At 40.4% G+C, this 20,084-nt stretch overlaps 1 protein-coding gene across 5 annotated transcripts; it reads right to left on the bottom strand.

The window, feature by feature from the left end:
* Positions 1 to 1,961: 1,961 nt before the first annotated feature.
* On the bottom strand, positions 1,962 to 19,828 carry BBIP1 (BBSome interacting protein 1). Of its 5 annotated transcripts, XM_006156858.3 has the most exons (5): positions 19,703 to 19,828; positions 18,669 to 18,756; positions 18,445 to 18,588; positions 4,285 to 4,361; positions 1,962 to 2,539 (listed from the first exon to the last, which is right to left on the bottom strand). In XM_006156858.3, the coding sequence occupies exons 4-5, from the start codon at positions 4,328 to 4,330 to the stop codon at positions 2,373 to 2,375; spliced, it is 213 nt and encodes a 70-aa protein (XP_006156920.1). In that variant the 5' UTR covers positions 4,331 to 4,361; positions 18,445 to 18,588; positions 18,669 to 18,756; positions 19,703 to 19,828; the 3' UTR covers positions 1,962 to 2,372. The 5 variants fall into 5 exon arrangements, with proteins under 5 accessions (XP_006156920.1, XP_027630872.1, XP_006156919.1 ...); XM_027775071.1 differs by lacking the exon at positions 18,445 to 18,588 and having other exon boundaries at positions 18,669 to 18,744; positions 19,703 to 19,826; XM_006156857.3 differs by lacking the exon at positions 18,445 to 18,588 and having other exon boundaries at positions 19,703 to 19,826.
* Between the last annotated feature and the right edge of the window lie 256 nt (positions 19,829 to 20,084).

Here is a 20,084-nt window from a genome sequence, read left to right on the forward strand (position 1 = left end):
AATCACAATATATAATACTTTGCATCATTCTTAAATTTTATTATCAAATAATGGTTTGGTGTTATAAAAAATTATTCTATAAAGACTGAAAGCTTTCCATTTTTACTCAAGTTTCTGAGAAAACACTAGCTACCAATAAATAACAATGATTTAAAGAGTGATGACATTTCTAACCTCTTTGCAGAGCCTAATTTACTCAATAAGGGCTGAAGATCTATGCTGATTTAAATTGCCTATATTGACTGGAGCAAACCAACAGAGAGTCAGAATTTATAAAAGTACTCCTAGGAATTACCTATTACAGGTTTAGGTACAGTCTTATAATTAAAACTTCAAGACTCCCATGTAGTTGACCGCGGTTCAAGTCCCAGACTCAGTGGCTTAAACTCACGCTGGGTGCATGTGCATGCATGCCCACGATCCCAAGAGGAGAAGGGATTGCGGCGTGGCCATCCCCCCTGGAAAGAGTTGCGATTTCTCACTTTGTCTTTTTCTCTCTCTTGGGGGAACACACACACCCTGTAGCAAAAACCTCCTCCTAAAAAAAAAAATTCTTTGGGGCCAGCAGATGGTGTAATGGCTATGTCACTGGACTTCCCATGTAGTCAACCACGGTTCAAGTCCCGGACCCAGTGGCTTAAACTCACACTGGGCATGTGTGTGTGCGTGTGCCCAAGATCCTGAGAAGAGACTGGAGAAGGGACTGGCATGGCCATCCGCCCTGGGGGGCGATTTCTCACTTTCTGTCTGTCTCTTGTCTGTCTGGCGAGTGTACACGCCCTACAGCAAAAACCTCAAAAAAAAGTTTAAAATTTAATGTTCATTTTTATATTATGGGCTCCTAGAAGCCCTTATTAGGCATGTATAAAAAATTATCAGTTGAAAAAAATTTTTAAGAGACATTTTGCTACAGGGTGTGTGCATTTGCCAGGGAGACAGAGACAGAAAGTCAAAAACTTCCCAGGGAGATGGCCACGCCACAGTCCCTTCTCTTCCATTCTTTTGGGATTTTGGGCACGTACATACGTGCCCTGTATGAGTTTTAAGCTGCCAGGTCTGGAACTTGAACCACAGTTGACTATGTGGGAGTCCAGTGATGTAACCATTATGATATCTGCTAGTCTCTTTAAGGAATTATTTAATTTTATTTGTTATTTTTGTACACAAGAAAGTGAGAAAGCAAGCATCCAGGCTGGGACTTGAACCACTGTCAGCCATGTGGGAGTCCAGCACCTTAACCATCATGCCCAGTAATCACCATTTTCATTTTTTAAATTGTGCTTGATTCCTGGATGATCAAGGTTGTAAATATAATTCTGAGGTCCTTAATATTAGTATAATTAAAAGCTTGGTTTGCTAGAAAATAGGTAAGTGCTTCTTAAAATCAAATCTGTTTAAGAAATAGTCTTCTCAGGGCCAACAGGTGGGTGTGGAGGTTAAGAAGGGTATGCAGTTCAAGTCTCAAACATGGTGGCTTGAAAATCATGCTGGACACGTGCATGCATGGCCAGAATCCTGATAGGAGAATGGAGAGGGGAGTGCCACATGGCTATCTCCCCTAGTGGGGAGATTTTGCACTTTCTCATGCACATACCCTATAGCAACCAAAAGAAAAAAAATTACTGATGGGATCAAGATAGCATTAAACAGGGACCAGCAATTAGCGTAATGGCCATGTCACTGGACTCCCACGTAGTCGACTGCGGTTCGAGTCCCGGACCCGGTGGCTTAAACTCACACCGGGAGCTTGTGCATGTGCATGCATGCTCAAGATCCCCAGAGGAGAATGGAGGAGAAGGGATTGCGACGTGGCCATCCCCCCTGGGGGGTGATTTCTCGCTTTCTGTCTCGGGCGAGCGCACGCGCCCTATAGCAAAACCCTCTCCAAAAAAAGAAAAAAAAAAAGATAGCATTAAACATAACATGGCACACAAAAACAGGTTAAATTTTTTTTAATCATAAAACACTTTGTGCAAAATTAAAATACATCTTCAAATCCAGCTTTTAATAAACATGTAAAGATCCTCTGTACAAAAGTTGCATTTAGTCACTTACACCCAAGAATGTTATCTGTAAAATTGTTAGCAATAGCAATATAGTGAATGATGATTTGCAGTACTAAAAATGTGACTTGAGTTAAAAAATCCCTAACATTTGGTTCAGTTTTAACTGCTTATTCTTATGATACAAACCAGAATATTTAACGTAAACTGAGCAAGCAATACAAGTTTCATCAATCTTGGGTATTTTTGTATCATTTATATGAATATTATCAGTTTTATTAACAAATACTACTTTCAGCATACAAATTATTTTCTAGTTATTGTTAAATGGATAAGGTAGATGCTCCCTTAAGTGTAGAACGTTGTAAGTCACTGGGTTTTCGGCTGTTGTTCTTTTTCGGTCATTTCTTGTTGGCGAACTGTATCTTGTGCTGCTTGCTGCATTTTCTCCAGTTTTTCCAGAGTAAGAGATTTTAAGGGTAAAAGTTTGGGTTTACACAGCACCATTGTGGTCACATCTTCCACAGACACCTGCCCTAAGTTTAATAAGAGAAAAGTATTAGTATGATGATGACCAGTTGTCAGGTTGTTTGGATCTTTAGCTAGAATTAAGATCTAAAATACTTTATCCAGACCAGCCCATGGAGCGGTGGTTAAGGTGCCTGGATCCCACATGGTAGACAGTGTGGTTTATGTCCCAGACAGAGAAATGGAAGAGAAGTGATTGTGGAATGACTATTCCCATGGGTGGTGGGTGGTGTCCTTTCTCCCCCCAACCCAGCTCACCTGTCCTCTAGCAAATTAAGGGAAAAAAAAAAAAAAGACCCCTCTCCCCACATTGTCAATGAAAAACCCCTGTTCCTAGACTGGATTTGGCTGTGGGACCAGAAAGCAGAGTTAGCTCATAGGCAGCATTTTTCTCTCTTTTTTTCTCTTTAAAAATTTTTTAATTAATTTACATTAATTCACTGAGCATTGTCACAGCACACAAAATGATTTTCCATCCAGAATATACTGTATAGTGGCTTAATCATGTTATTAACAATAATTTTCTAGTTTCATATATATATATATATATATATATGTGTGTATGTATATTTCCTCCTATTTCTCACCCTCTACCATTTCCCACCCTCCTCCCACACTATCTTTGGTGTCTACAGTTGTTTTCCATTCCTTCTCCCTCCCCCATTTTGTTGATTCACAAAATTTCTTAAATAATCTTAACTACTTTCAATAGCAAGTTCAGCTGATATATACATATCTGTGAATACATGTCTGACTTTAGGTGTGAAACTGACTGAATATACTATACAGTAGTACCTAGCTGATGCTACCTAGCTTACTATGGTCATTAAATAGGTATTTTTTTAAATATATATTTTTAATTTCAATAAAAGTTTTAGCTTTAATAAATCAAGAGCTTTGCTTAAAACTTAAAACCAGGAAACAAGTTAGGATTCTGTTCAAATAGGTACAAGAAATTTTCTCCTAGGCAACATGTCTTAATACTTGAGTTTTCTTGAGGAAGAAAAATTTTGAAGTTTCTACCCAAGACTCTAAGCTACCAGAAAAAAAATTAAAAAAACAAAAAACAAAAACTAAGCTACCAGAAGACACAACATTTTGTGCCAAATGTTTAATCTGAAATAATGTTTGGGAGAATATATACATAATGCACAAAATCTGTACATATCAAGGTATGGTATTAATTTAACATGAATATTCAAGTTGCTGAATGTTAAATTTAAAACTTTAAGCTTTTATTACTATTGTTTATTTTTAACTTATTTGTACATCTTTATGGTATACACTATGGTTTTTCAAAGCATGCACAGTGTGAAAAATCAAGGGTATTACCATATATTTCATTTCCAACAACCTTACATTCTTGTGTCTGTTAAATATGTTTTTCTGAGCACTCCCACTGATCCCAACTATTTGGTTGATACAGGTTTCTATTTCCCACTTTGAGATCTTATTTAATATGTTTATTTCTTTTTGAAAATTTCATACTGTAATCAGTTCTGGGTGTAACAGGATTTCAAAGGTATGAAATCTTAGTCTGGAATGCATAATTTTGGTCCTGTTACTGAGGGTTAAAAAATGATTCCTTTTTACAAGCTATTCATGGAAAAAAATACATAGTAAAAGTGGAAAGTGAGCCCTATAGAACACAGTAGCTGTAGGTAATTAGCTATTAAGCCTCTTAGGAAATACTGTCTATTGCATTGTAGGTCCCTGTAATAATCTATGACTAAGTATTTGTGACAATAGATACCTTGTTTTGGAAGAACTTCCCGGAACATAGGCTTCACTTCTGCCATAGTTGAATTGTTAGGTTCAGTTAAGTTTTTCCTTCAATGAGAAATCAATATAAATTAACAAAGTATACGGTAAGTCATTTCTATATTACTTATATGATGTAAATGTAAGTAACTTTTACTATATTATTTTTTTGAACAATATTTGGATGACTCTACAAATGCAGAACCTCAACACAGAGGACTGTTTTTATGAATATCCCAGCTACTGGCTATCTTTCTTTGGTCAATGACATCTGCTTTTAAGTGTTGCATCCCAGATTATTGCTATGCTGTTTTCAAGGTGTTCTGGACTAATAGGTAGAATGATCCCTTTCCAAACACAAATGCTTTTCCAGACAGTCCCAACTTATTTGGTGATATTTCACCATCCTGATGCAACCTTACCATACATCTTTCACAACGCCACTACCACAGAAGAAAGATTTATTATTTATAAAGTGGTGATGCTGGCTTGGTGCCTGTCTTACCGCCCACTGCAAATTAATTATAATAAAGTGGAGCTATGTCTGGTCTTTGTTATTCCCCTCCACTACTTTGACATTCTAATAGAAGCTTCCTACTCCATCCACCAAGTCTCTTTCCATCTCATGTTCAAATTCTTACTCTGGAATGTCTGTTCCTCAGGAACTATACTTTGCGGAAGTCTGTCATCAGATTTTACCCCTATGCTGCTCTATTAGGGAGAGATGATGAAGTAGGGAACAGACCAAGATGTACTATGTCCTGAAGGCATAAATATTTCAGTTGATAAATGTGAAGGAAATACGCGGTAAGCTAAGTTTTTTTTTTTTCAGAATTATTTTATTGAACTTTAATGATTTATTTTAATTTGACCAGAGAGAGATGGGGGGGTGGGGGGAGTAGTGAGAAAGCAAGCTGCCAGGTCTGAGACTCGAACCGCAGTCAGCCATGTGGGAGTTCAGTCCTCTTAACCACCACACCACCTGCTGGTCCCAAGAATTTTTATATGTATAATCAAAATGAAAATGGTGGATGAACAATTAAATCAGCAACTCCAGCTACTTAGAATTCAATGTCGATTCTGTTTTCTCTGGTATCTCACATCCAAAATCTGGCCTGAGAAAAACAATGAAACTTGGTACTCTACCAACCTGGGTTCACTGTTTGACTAAGCTGCCATTGTTAATGGAAAGGGTGTGGGCCAAAGGGCTGGTAGGGAGTGGATTGGGCCTGGTGTAAGGAAGACCAGTGAAATCACTTGCTTGGGTGGAGTGTCTGCTTTACTAGGGTTAGATCTTGTTTGGGGAGGCCCCCTAAGGCATTGGCAGTGGAGAAACAGGAAGGGAAGGGCTAAAATAAGCAAAGAGGTGGTTGGATGGCCAGCACTGCTCAGGCTGTATTATCTTGCCAATCAACTGCCTTGGGAGTCCAGAGTAGGAAGGAACACTTACTTCCCCAGGTGGCCTGCTAACAGTGGAATAGGGTGTTTTCTCTGGTGTAATGTTGCTGTTCCTAAGAGTACTTTCTTATTGGTCAGTGAGATGTATACACACACACACACAATCAGGGACAGATGAGCCATTGAGCTACGGCTGAAACTCACATGTATCCTACACGTGCAAAGGCCATTTGGATCAATAAATCTACATAAGTGCTTACTTAACATGTGCCAGGCAGTGAACAAAAGAATAAAACCCAAACCTTTGCCATTGAAGAGCTGACAGTCTAGACTAAGTGGACAGAAACAATAGAATGATATTGTAGAAAGCAGTGAGTGCTACAGAAATGGTATTTAGAAATGTGAGTGGGGTATTTCAATTTGATAGAAAATTATGGCTTTTCTTTTTTGGGGGGAGAGGTTTTTCCTATAGGGCATGTACGCTTGCCAGAAAGAGAGACAGACAAAAAGCAAGAAATGACCCCCTGGGGGGGTGGCCACGCCTAAACCTCTTCTCCATTCTCCTCTCAGGATCTTGGGCAAGCATGCACACACACCCAGTGTGAGTTTAAGCCACTGGGTCCAGGACTCGAACCACAGTCGACTGTATGGGAGTCCAGTGACGTAGCCATTATGCCAAATGCTGGTCCTGAGCAAAGACTGCTTTTTTTGTGTGTAAGTGCACATTTTGTGTCTTGAAATTAATACCGTCAGGAAAGACACAGGGAAGTGGTACTCTGCTAGTACAACTTTTTTAGAAGGATACTTTGCAGTATCTACTAAAACTAAATATGCACATTTTTTGACCCAACATTGTATCAGTACTTGTAATAATCATCCCTAAAGAAACAACATGAGTGTATGAAGATAGAAGAACAAAAATGTTCATTAAAGAATTGCATTGAATAGCAAAATACTCAACAAAAGATGAACCTACATATTCATCAGTAGGTCAAAGGTTAAATCAATTATGGAACATCCATGGAATATTATGTCAGATTAAAAAAAATGATACAGGCCAATGATAATGCCAGCTGGATGGTGCTGTTTGGCAGGCTTTAGGAGGTGGAGGCTGGAGGATCACAACATAGCAAGGCTGACTGAAAAAAACACTACATATGCAAACACAGGCAGACACAATGTAGACAGCCAAAGCAAATTTTAAGAGAAAAAATCCTATTAAGTAAAAATTATTAAATAAAACTATATAAAAAATTTCCAGAGAGTGTGTGTGCACTCACCAGAGAAACTGAAAGAGAGAAACTGAGAAAGTACCCTCTATGGGGAATGCTCACACTACAATCCTTTTTCAGGATTTTGGTCGTGCACACACATACACATACACACACACATACACAGCATGATTTTCAAGCCACCGAGTATGGGACTCAAATCATGCAGTTGGCCATGGTGGGATCCAGCCACTTTAACCACCACACCACCACTGAGTAGCCTAAAACCCAATTTTTTAGTGTTCACAGAATGCGAGTCCCGGGTTTCCATAAATGGAAAATAATCCCCCCCCTTTTTTTTTTGAGAGAGATTTGCTATAGGGTACATGTGCTTGCCAGACAGACAGAGATAAAGAGATAGGAAGTGAGAAATCATCATCCAGGGGGAATAGCCATGCTATAATCCCCTCTCCTTCATTCTCCTCTCAGGATTTTGGGCATGTATGCACACATGCACGGCGTGAGTTTCAAGCCACTGGACTCAGGACAAGAACCATGGTGGACTACATGGGAATTCAGCTACATAAACATGCCATCTGCTTGTGCCTCCCCATAGCTTATTTTTTTTTTTTTAAAGAGGCTTTTGCTATAGGGTACGTGTGCTTGCCAGACAGAGAGACAGAGACATAGAAAGCAAGAAATCACCCCCCCCAGGGGGGATAGTCACACTGCAATCCCTTCTCCTCCATTCTCCTCTCGGGATCTTGGGCACCCACGCACACGCACCTGGTGTGAGTTTTAAGCCACCAGGTTCGGGACGCGAACCGCAGTCGACTACGTGAGAGTCCAGTGACATAGCCATTACACTAACTGCTGGTCCCTCCAACCCCATAGCTTCTTAAGTTTGTAGTATCTCTCAGACATAATAGTTTCGATGGATGGTGCAAAATCATGACAACATATGCAAATGTCATAGCTATTTGAGCTGAATGTCTAACTAGAGAAGAACTTAGGAAAACTAAATCTTTGTCATGAAATAAATGTATGTTTTAGGAGTGAGAATTACTAGGAAGAATTACTACTTAAAATCAAACATACACATTTTGACAAGTTAAAAATCTCTGCAGTGATTTACTTAGATAACCATACTAAATTCTGGGTGTGAGACTGGATTAGATTACTATCGTTTTCTTTTGAACTTGGAGACTATATATCAAGGTCCTTGAAATTTCTACTTGTGTACTCCCAAACAGATTATGAAAAACTAAGTACTATTTTACATATTTCTAAATTGACATTTTTTTTTATCATTTAAAAGTTATAAAGGATATAATTTCTAGCATACTTAAAAATACTTCCAACAGAATCTAAACATCGTAGGACTTGATAGCTACCACTATGCAGTAAGAAAAAATGAACTTCTTTAAAAAAAATTTGCCAAAGGGTACATGCACTGAGCAGAGAGCAAGGGATAGAGAAAACTCACCCCCACTGGATAATGGTCAGGCTGTAATCCTTTCTCCTCCATTCTTCCTCCTTTTGGGATTATGGCTACTTAGGCACATGCACTTGTGTTCTTCCAGTTGCATGGTATGGGACACAAACTGCACAGACAGCTATGAGGGATCCAGCTGCCACAACCCATTAGGCCACAGGCAGGCCTGAAGGGCTCTTTTTTAAGTCAGAAATTTAAAAAAAAAATTTTTTTTATTCTCAGAGGCATGTACACTAGCCAGAGAGGGACAGGCAGAGAGGGAGAAAACACTGCCCAATGAAGCCATATGGTCACATAGCAATCCCTTCTTCATTTTCCTACCCTGCTGAGATTTTGTGCATACATGCCCTGCATTTTTCAGTCTGCTTGGATTCAAACCAGGATTGGCCATGTAGGATCCAGATCCCTTAAATACTAGGCTACGGAACTGGCCTAAGTCAAATTTTGTATCATCTTTCACCTCCCCAGACCTTTATTGATGTCCTACCTTTCATTCTAATGCAACGTATGTTCATTCTTGGAATTTTAATGATCATCCTATCATACTTCTTTGCTATAAAAATATTTATAAATTGGGATCAGCAGATAGTGTAATGGTTATGTCACTGGAATCCCATGTAGTTGACCATGGTTCAAATCCCACTCCTGGCTTAAAAATTCACGTCAGGCTGGGATCGGCAGGTGGTGTGGTGGTTAAGGTGCTGGACTCCCACATGGTTGACCATGGTTTGAGTCTTGGACCTGGAGGCTTGCTTTCTCACTTTTCCTCTCATTTTTTGCAAAACATTCTAGACAAAAAAAAGAAAAAAAAGAAGGAAAGAAGGAAGGAAGGAAGATAGGAAAGAAGGAGAGAAAGGAAGGAAGGAAAGAAGGAAAGAACGAACAAACCAGAAGAAACACTAGACACAAGATCAGTAGGAAGCTATAAATTGCTCAGGAAAGATGATGATATGAACTAAAGCAGTGATAACAAGTATTAAGAGCAGAAGATAAAAGAGGAGTTCAAAGATACAAGAAGTTGAGATTCCAATCTCCAACTTCCCATGCCCTCCTCTCCCTTTTGGGTGATAAGGGAAACAACCAAGGACTGGGATGAACTAAGATGATTAAGTGTTAAGGTAAGTACTAACTCAATCTGAGAAGACATGAGGAAAACATTGGGAGGGAAAGGTAAAGACCCTGAGTTACGTTTAGACCCACCGAGTGTATAAATCCAATAGGAAGGCAAGAGTGTTGGTACAGTAGCATCAGGCTATAGAGGTAGTTATACGTAGCTATATGTCACCCAAGAATATGGAAAATGGTGGGCGGGAGGGATGGTGGTATAGAGAAACAAGAGTATAATGTAGTAGTTGAGAAACTACCTGAAGTCACTTAAACACATTACTTAACTTTCTAAGCCTTAGTTTTACCTATAAAATAATGCCTATAATGCCATCAACTTGAGGTAGTTGGTGTATTAAAGACATAATTGCTATAAAGCCATTAGACCAGTCCCTGGCATACAATGACAGCTTGATGTCAGCAATTCTTACTATATTGTACTGTATTGTCATAAAATCAGATTCTCAGAAAAATTGTCTATTAACATGCATTAGTTATACAAACTTATTACTAAAATAGCATGAAGAATGAGTAAGACGTTTCAGGTAAGTAGAAATGCTTTAGAATTCTCTACCCATTCTCTCTTAAAAGTTATCTCAAACATGGAATAGTTTAAATGCCTAGATGCACTTTACTTCTTTAGTCTGCTAAGTGGCTCCTAAATTTTAGTCTGCTTAAGAAAACACTAACAACAGAGTGTTTTGGTACAAAATCATGTATATATTTTAACTATGTAGACATTTTAAGGAATTTGGAAATGCCTTTTTTTAAAGAGGATTTTTTGGCCTTAGGGTGCATGTGCTCCCTTGAGAGATGGCAAGAAAGAGATAGAGGAAAAGTGAGAAATGACTCCCCTGGGGGGATGGCCACACCACATACCCTTCTCCTCCATTCTCTTCTTAGGATTTTGGGAATATATTTACATGTGTCTGGTGTGATTTTTCAAGCCATCGGGTCTGGGACTTGAACTGCGGTCGACCATGTGACAGTTCAGCGATGTAACCACTATGCCATCTGCTGGCCCCTGGAAATGTCTTTTATTCTCCTCCATTTCTCCACCCTGTCAGGATCTGAGGCAGGCACGCACACACCCTTGGTGGGGCTATACCCTGAAAATGTGCTCACAGAGGAGGCAGAGAAGGAGACTGCAGTCCTGGTAACTCGAAGCTAATACGCATAGATCGGAAACATCCAAATTAAAATGTACTGCAGATACCAAAGCTTTGGTTTCTACAAATGTTTAGAATAGGATTCAAATTTGTGTGTGTATAAAACTACATGAGTGTGTAATATATTATGTGTGTATATACATGTGTGACCCATCTTAAGTGTAACTATACATATGTATATCTCATTTTATTGGATTCCCAACCCTGTGATTTACATACTATTATTCTTATTTATTTATTTAAAATAATTTTGCTAGAGGGCATGTGTGCTTGTTGGAGAGAGAGAAAGAGTGAAAAGTCACCCATCATAGTGGATGGACACAATCCAATTCCTCTCCTCCATTTCACCTTCCTTTTGGGATTTTTGGGCACAAGTGCACAGGCAACTGACATGTTTTTCTTTTTCTTTTCGGAGAAGTTTTTTGCTATAGGGTGCATGTGCTCGCCAGAAAGACAGAGACAGAGAGACAGAAAGTGAGAAATCACCCCCAGGGGTATGGCCACACCGCAATCTCTTCTCCATTCTCTCGCGATCTTGGGCACGCATGTACATATGCCCAAAAGTCACCGTATCCGGGACTTGAGCCACGGTCGACTATATGGGAGTTCAGTGATGTAGCCATTACACCAACTGCTGGTCTCAACTGACATGTCTTTCAAATTGCTGGGTCTGGGACTCAAATTTCATGGTTGGCCATGTGATATGTAGCTGCCTCAACCACGATGCCACTGGCTGGCTCCTATTTATTTTATTATTATTATTTTAGAGAGATTTTTGCTATATTTTGTACTCACTGGAGAGACAGAGAGACACAAAGTGAGAAATCACCACCCCCCTGCCCCCAGAGGGGATAGCTATGCTGTAATCCCTTCTCCTCCATCCTCCTCTCAGGATTCTGGGTATGCACATACATGTGCCCAGTGTGAGTTTTAAGCCACCAGGTCCAGGACTCGAATGACAGTTCACTAAGTGGGAATCCAGCGACAATGTAACCATTATGCCATCTGCTGGTCCTAGAATATATTTTATTATTTTTAGATTTTTAATTTATTCATTCATTATTTATTTATTTTTTTGGAAGAGGTTTTTTGCTATAGAGTGTGTGCGCTCGCCAGACAGACAGAGACAGAGAGACAGAAAGTGAGATATCACCCCCCAGTGGGGATGGCCATGCCGCAATCCCTTCTCCTCCATTCTCCCCTCAGGATCTTGGGCACACACGCACACGCATCTGGCCTGAGTTTAAGCCACGGGGTCTGGGACGCGAACTGCGGTCGACTACATGGGAGTCCAACGACATAGCCATTATGCCAACTGCTGGTCCCTTATTCATTCATTTTGACTTAAATTGAGAAAGCAAGCCACCAAGTCTAGGACTCAATCTGTGGTCGGCCATGTGGGAGTGTCTAGCACCTTAACCAGGACGCCACCTGCTGGCCCCTGGAATACATTCCTGAAGCAATCATGAGACATTTTTCCATTAAAAACATGTTAGTATCTGTCCTGGGTTACAAGGTTCAAGTGAAAAGTAGATGTAAAAGTGCTTAGAAATACAGGATATTTTATAAAATATATAGAAACCTCCAGCGGATGGCATGGAAGTTAAGGTGGCTGGATCCCACATGGGTGACTGCATGGTTTAAGTCCTGGATCTGGAATCTTGAGAAATAAGTTGGACATGTGTACATGTGTGCCCAAATCCTGAGAGGAAAATGGAAGAGAAGAGATTGCAGCATGGCCATCCCTTTTGGGGTGTGCTTTCTCACTTTCCCTCTCCCCTTCTCTGTCTCTGTCTCCAGAGAGCAAATGTGCCCTACAGAAGGAAAAAAAATACAGCATGACATTTATTATTCTATGTTTAATATTTGTATTCTCTAATAGAAATTGTTCTAGATTACCATTAAGAAATCTTCCAGGGACCAACAGATGGTATAATGGTTACATTGCAGGACTCCCACAGTCTGAGTCCCGGACCCAGTGTCTTAAAACTCTCACTGGGTGCAGCGTGTACATGTCCAAAATCCCATGAGGAGAATGGAGAGGGGATTGTGGTATGGTCACCCCCTTGGGGGGTGATTTCTCACTTTCTGTCTCTCTAGCAAGTGCTTGCACTCCGTAGTAAAAATCTCTCTAAGGGAAAAAAGAGTAAAAGCCTTTAAAACTAATTAAGGGAACAGAAGCTTCTGCTTAAGTATGTATCCTGAATTTTTGATGGAATTGACAAGAAACTTGTTGCCTAACCTAGAAAAGTAAATGCCTTTGAAATAGGGCAAAAATGAAACATTGCTAAACATTTTGAGATTCCAACCAAAATGCCAACCATATTTTCATGTAAGAAACACAGAGGTCATAAACACTGGTTCTATACAGTGAAATGTCTTGTCAGCTTGTTACATCTTTAAAAAGTTTCTGATCTGCTATTTAAAAATGAGGTGATTGGGGCCAGCAACTGGTGTGGTGATTAAGATGGCTGGATCCCACATGGCTGGCTCCATGCTTTGAGTCCCAGACCTGGAGTCCTGAAAAACACACCAGGCATGTGTGCATCTGTGCTCAAAAGCCCAAGAGGAGAATGAAGAAGGGATTACAGAGTGGCCAACTCCGCTACCACCCCAGAGGTTATTTCTCACTTTCCCTCTCTCTCTGTCTGTTTCCAGCCAATGCACGTTACCTGTGGCAAACATATTTAAAAAAAAAAAGTGAAAATTTATCAGAAAATCAAAATTTTAGCTCAACTTGACAAATCTGGCAACACTAGGCTCATATTCCCACATGGAAAAATTTGCATAGGGCTGGGAATGATGCCCCATTTGAAGAAATGTGTGCTCCTAAATTCTCCCGTCCATACTATAGCTTATTGTTTCCCTTGGCCTTACCTGCCCAGCTATTGTCGGTACTTGGCTTTATAATTTCAGTGAAATACAGAGCCACTGCAACATGTTACAAGCCAAACTGCTTCATTTTATCATATGGGTCTTGAGAAGCAAAAATAGTCTCTCAGAACTGACCCATCCATCAGGAGCAATCCTATTTACATAAAGGACAGTAAAAGATACTTCTCTTTTGTGAATATTTAAGTTAGCTCCTTTCTTCTTTTATAGAATTATTTAACTACATTGTTATTTTTTAAAATTTGTTATAGGGTATGTGTGTTCACCAGAGAAAGTCAGAGAGTGAGAAAGCTGCCAAGGCCTGGACTCGAACTACGGTTGGCCATGTGGGAGTCCAGCTCCTTGACCCATCACGGCCACTTAAGTTAGCTCTTTTAAAGTACATTTAGGGGCCAGCAGGTGGCATGGTTAAGTTGCTGACTCCCACATGGTCGAATGTTGTTTGAATCCCTAACCTGGCAGTTTGCTTTCTCACTTTCCCTTTCTCTCTCTCTGGTCAAAGTAAAAAATAAATAAATTAAATAAATAGTTCATTTTTAAGAAAGTAAATTTAATCTGTCTAGTATAGGTAGTGGTGGTGGATTGCAGAAATGATAGGAATAATAGCAATTTGATACTGTCCTATTTAAGACTTGTGGTTGACTGACAGAAGAATTTTCAAAAGCATACTAGATTTCTGAGTGTAAACTAATAAGAGAAAAAGGTGAGAATGTGTTTTTCTGTAGACACCAAGCAGTAATGCTCATTCTCACTCCAGGAACCGCCCACATGCTAGCAGAGTGCTTAATTTGGATTGATAATGTTCATCTGGAGATGCCAAGTAACATCATGTGTCATATAGCTGGAGATTACAGTAGATTCTCTTTTGCTTTGCTATTTGGCATCTGCTAATAGAAAAATGTTACAACATGTTTAATTTGGCTAATTAAATTCAGACTCATGTGAATAAAATGTGTGGTGTCTAGCTTCTGAAATGTGCCTAGGCCAAGAACAGGAACTGTTTACTTGGATAAATATGGATGATGTTAATGGCCCTGGTAAAGACCAGTACCAAAGACTACTATCCTACTCATGCAAAATGGCTTTTTAAAATAAGTTTTCCTATTTCAAAATCCAATATTAGGCAGTGGTCCTATCTATTAATATTTAAAAAGAAAACCCAGGGCACTAATGTCTCAGATTCATTCACTCACTTACTAAATATTTAATGCCTACCTATGTGCCCAAATTGTACCGCTTTAGAAGTTGATAGTAACTTCCATACACTGTCCACTTTCCATGTGTTACATGCCAAGCTAAAGCATTTTACATACATTTGAATAACACTGTTCAACAATCCTAAGTAGTTTTTTAAAGGAATTATTTATTTAATTTTATTATTATGATTTAAAAAATTATTTTTAGAGAATTATTTACTTAATTTTATTTATTCATTTATTTTTAATTTGACAGAGAGAGACACACAAAGAGAAGAGAGAGAGGAAGTGAGAAAGCAAGCCACCAGGTCCGGGACTCAAACCGTGGTCTGCCATGTGGGAGTGTCCAGCATTTTAACCACCACCCCACATGCTGGTCCCAGTTACTTTTAAAATTTGACCAGAGGGAGAAGCAAAGTGAGAGAACAAACTGCCAGGTCTAGGACTCAAACTGTAGTAATGTCAGAGTACAACACTTTACCAGCATGCTACCTGCTGGCCCTAGAATAGTCCTCTTTCTGAAACTCAGGTCTGATTCTAAATGTTGTGGTCTTTTATTTATTTATAAACATTTATGTATGTATGTTTATATGTATGTACTTACGATTTTTGGACCACTGGGTCTGGAACTTGAACTGTGGTTGGCCATGTGGGAGTCCAGTGCCTCATCCACTAAGCCATCTGCTGGCTCCAATAGCTGTGGTCTTAACTGGTATATTGTTTTGCCTTTTTTCCATTTGACTCCACTTAAAATTGTTTCATGGTCCCACATGAGCAAATTTCCTTCTACATACAAAAAGTAACTGATGGAGTACATTAACTAACTTTCAATATGACTAAAATCACTCTACACAAATCTAAGAGATCTTGCCCTCCCAGAGCATTTCCTTCCTTTCACTTATCTTTCATGATCAAATTTAAGTCTAGGAGAGGAGGAACACATGAACTTGACAGTCTGGGGAGTTTTCCTCTTGTGATTATGCAGTAAATTGCACAAACACTTGTCTATGCATTGGGCAGAGACTAATATACTAAGTGTTAAGTATAATCTTGATTTTGCAATGTTTAATAGGCTTTGCTTAATTCTACCAAAAAAATCATCACAAAAACACCAGGACCAATTAGGACTTGCAAGGAAATTTCAGGGAGAAAAATAAGATTGCTTAAATTAAAATGTAGCCAGGTGGCTAACAGTTGCCTTGGTATCTGCTTTGATAACATCAAGATTCATCTGTATTTGAATTGCAGGGCCCACACATCTTTCAACAACAGTCTGCAGGGTGCCAGGAGTTGAAACCCATGAAACTATGCTGACATCAGTACATTTTGCTGCAGTTTACATTGCATCAGCTCCAAGTATGGGCAAAGTAGCAGCAACACTCTATTAAGGTAGGCAGTCCAAGTTCTCAGCACAGGGCACTAATATATACTCTACATGTATCTGAGGGTTAAATGCTCACTTCTTTGTAGGATACCATAGTGGGGTGGGCATGCTGAGAGGTGGGATAAATTTAACTAGTAACTCATGGCAATGGTACAAGGGAACTTAAAAAAGTACACGGAAAAATGGAATTGGAGTCCAAGTTTATTTTAACCTGAAATCTATGCATAGTTTTAATGTCACACGCTTTTTATTAAGTTTTTTTTTTTTTTTCTTTTTGGAGAGGTTTTTGCTATAACAGTGCGTGCGCTCGCCAAAAAGAGAGAGAGAGACAGAAAGCGAGAAATCACTCCTGGGGGGGATGGCCACACCACAATCCCTTCTCCTCCATTCTCCTCTCGGGATCTTGGGCACACATGCACACACACCCTGCGTGAGTTTACTGCTGGGTCCAGGACTCGAACCATGGTAGACTACATGGGAGTCCAGCAACATAGCCATTATGCTAACTGCTGGTCCCGCTATTAAATTTTTTTAAGACTCCCTGGATATGTAGTTGCATTTGAAAAGGATTAATCACAATGGAAAAGTTAAGAACACTATGAGTATTCTTGCAAAAATAATCAAGCCCCTAGACTAATTTCTGGTTTATAAGAAGAAAGAGAAATGGAGGTGGGTGGCAGGCATAACCTGTAGGTCAGGTGCTGTGCAGAAGCAGCCAGATCCCACATGGCTGACCAAGATTCAAATCCTGGCCTCACTGACTTCAAAAACACGTGTGACCCCAGGATTCTGACCAGATGGAGAACTGTAGGAAAAAAGACCAGGACTTGGGGGGGAAGGGGTGCTCTCTCTCTCTCTCTTCAACACCCTCCCAACCCTTGCTTGCCTCCACCTTTCTCTCTTATGCACATGCTCTGCAGCATTAGTTAAAAAAGGGGGATCCCTTTCTTCAAGATCCTTGGCCTGAACTCTTCAAAATGCCAATGTCACAGGAAGGGTAAAAAAGATGGGGAACTATTCTAGATTAAGGCTAAAGAGTTACAATATCCAAATATAACATGACTAGATGCTGATTTTGGAGAGTTGAAGAAGAGAAAGTATAAAAGATATTAAGTCAATCAGGAAAATGCGTACACATGTTAAATATTATAAAATTAATTTCCTTATCTGTAATAATGATGCTGTGTTTTTCAGAAGAACTTAAAAATACTGAAGAAATTTGGGACTAGCAGTTAGCGTAATGGCTACGTTGCTGGACTCCCATATAGTTGACCATGGTTTGAGTCCCAGACCCGGTAGCTTAAGCTCATGCCGGACGTGTGTGCGTGCGTGCCCAAGATCCCGAGAGGAGAATGGAGAAGGGACTGTGGCGTGGCCATCCCCCTAGGGGGGTGATTTCTTGTTTTCTGCCTCTTTGTCTCTTTCTGTCTTTCTGGCGAGCGCACGTGCCCTATAGCAAAAAACAAAACAAAACAAAAAAAACTCTCCCCCCCAAAAAAATACTGAAGAAATTAATGCTGGTAGTCTTTGGGGTGTCTGCCTAACAATAGGTATCTATTATTTCCCAGTGGTTCAATGACAATAAAAAAGAATGTGAAGAGCAATGATATAAATATGGCAAAATGGTAACAACTGTTGGATATAGGTGAAGGGTATATGTTCATTGTATTCTTTTATCTTTTTAACATATGATCATTTTGATAATAAAACATTTGAAGAAAAAGTCATGTTGGAAAAACTTCAGAGGGGAAGCTAAGTAAAGGCCAAGTAGTAGAAATGATACTGAGTTTCTTTTTCTTTTTAGATTTTTTGCTATAGTGTGGTGGGCTTGCTAGAGACAGACAGAAAGAGAGAAATCAACCTCCAGGGGAGATGGCCATGCCACAATCCCTTTTCTTCCATTCTCCTCTTGGGATTTTGGGTATGCACACATACACGTGCCCAGTGTGTTCAGTCGCTGGTTCTGGGACTTGAACTACAGTTGACTATGTGGTGGTGGAGGGATATAACCATTATGTCATCAGTTGGTCCCTGTACTGAATTTCTTATAGATCCATAAAACTTGGCTGGCAGTGGCTTAGGCACTTGGAAGACACTCCACAAATTCAATCTTTCAGTTAGTATTTACAAAAATAATATCATGTGCAAGGAGAAATGACAGACAGAAGGATCTGATACAAACCACTCTATTTAGGCATAAACATGGCAGTGAAGCCAAAAGCATTATGCAGATTTTATATACAAGAGTGGTTGTCAAAAAGAAGTATAGAAACTGCTAGATAAACTCAGGAAAAATTACTTACTACTAAAAAAAATCTGGAAACACTGCTCCAATCATAATAGAATCAAGGAGACAAAAATCACAAAATGTTGGTAACCTGACAGACTTCGGTGATTAACCTCAGAAGATACCATAGTAGTTCATTTTGGCTGCAGCATGGATATGTCTAAGAAGAAAGAAATTAGGTAGATGACATAAATTTGAACCCATAGTTGTTTAGGTGGGTATAAGCAGTTTTCAATTTACCTGAAAGTTCTGATCTTTTCCCTGAAGGTTTAGTCATCCAACCTGGTACTAACAAGACAGCGTTCTTGAGTCAAGCCTACAGAAGGAACTACATGAAATAATGTGATAATCTTATAGTCATATAAAAGTTATGTGGCAATTTGATGAATATTCATAAGCACTTAATTGTTTAATAAATCATAGACATGCAGGGTTAGGACCTTATTACTCCCATCCAGAACTGCAATCAAAGCTTGCAAAGAGCCAAAAAAACGAGAGAAGGAAAGGGGAGAAATATCACAATGTGATGACAGGAGGTGGGGAAATAAGACAAAGACCTTGCCGCCGGGACGGGAAGGGGGACTATATTATTTATTATTATTTTTTTTAATAGTTGGGGCTGGAAAATGATTTCCTTAAATTCCTGCATTCTCCACCTTCCCAAAGGTACCGGGCTGAAAATAATAGGAACGTGCGGGGGCGTGTTCACGAGCTCCGTGTAGCCCGAGTTAGGAGTTCCGCCCCGCAGTGCACGCCTATTCCCCGCTAGGGCACTCCGCGCCTGGCCGGCTCCTACCGGGCTAAGGCGGTCCGCCGAGCGGCCTCGCCCCACAGGGAGCCTCAGAGGGGCGGAAAGAAGGTGGGTCACCGCCTGGCCGGAAAATAAAACCTGCTTGCAGCGGAAGCGTTCGTGAGCCCCGCCCACCTTCGCAACGCTATACCCCAGGGACCTTCAGGCCCGGGTCTGCCCCACCCATGGTGGGGCAAGGGACAGTCACTTCACTTGCAACTACAGTTGAAAACGGGTACTCCCTGGGACTCTGGCGACAGAGGCTATTCCCACCTTTCCGCCATGACCCCATTCGGAAGTGCCAAATGCAACTTCCGGGCAGGAGAGGTAGTTTCAGAGCCCTAAACTGCTGTCCACCTACGTAAGTGACCAGATGTCTAAGCAAAATAAGAGCCAGTAAACTGTACCTATCGTCCGAAGCGTGAATTATTTGATCTAACAAGGGGTTTCTGGTCATCGGTGGTTTCTCTGTGGGCCTACTTACATATGCATCCTTTTCCCGACGTTTCAGCTGTTGCCCAGGGTAACTATGGGGTCTAGGCAAAGAAAAACCAACGTCACTCTGGAAACAGGAAGCTGGGAAGCTCCTCGTGCCATTATCCGTTATGGCTGCCTTAGCTTCAACAGTAACTTCCGTTCGGGAATTGTCCTTCTACCCTGCCGGAGGCTTACTCTGTGGCCTGGCTACACAGCGGCGCCCAGTGGGCGGAAGATCTTATAGAGAAGCCGAGGAAAGGGAAAGGGCGGGCAGAGGGAAGCTGGCGCAGTGCATCACGCTGATTGGACAGCGTCGCTAGCCCTGGCTCCACCCACTTTTCTCTGCCGGCGAGTGACGGGCCCTTGCCGAAGGGGTGGGGCGGGGCGGT

This window comes from Tupaia chinensis, unplaced genomic scaffold, assembly GCF_000334495.1.
Source record: "Tupaia chinensis unplaced genomic scaffold, TupChi_1.0 Scaffold000520_1, whole genome shotgun sequence".
In the NCBI taxonomy this organism is placed as follows: Eukaryota; Metazoa; Chordata; class Mammalia; order Scandentia; family Tupaiidae; genus Tupaia; species Tupaia belangeri.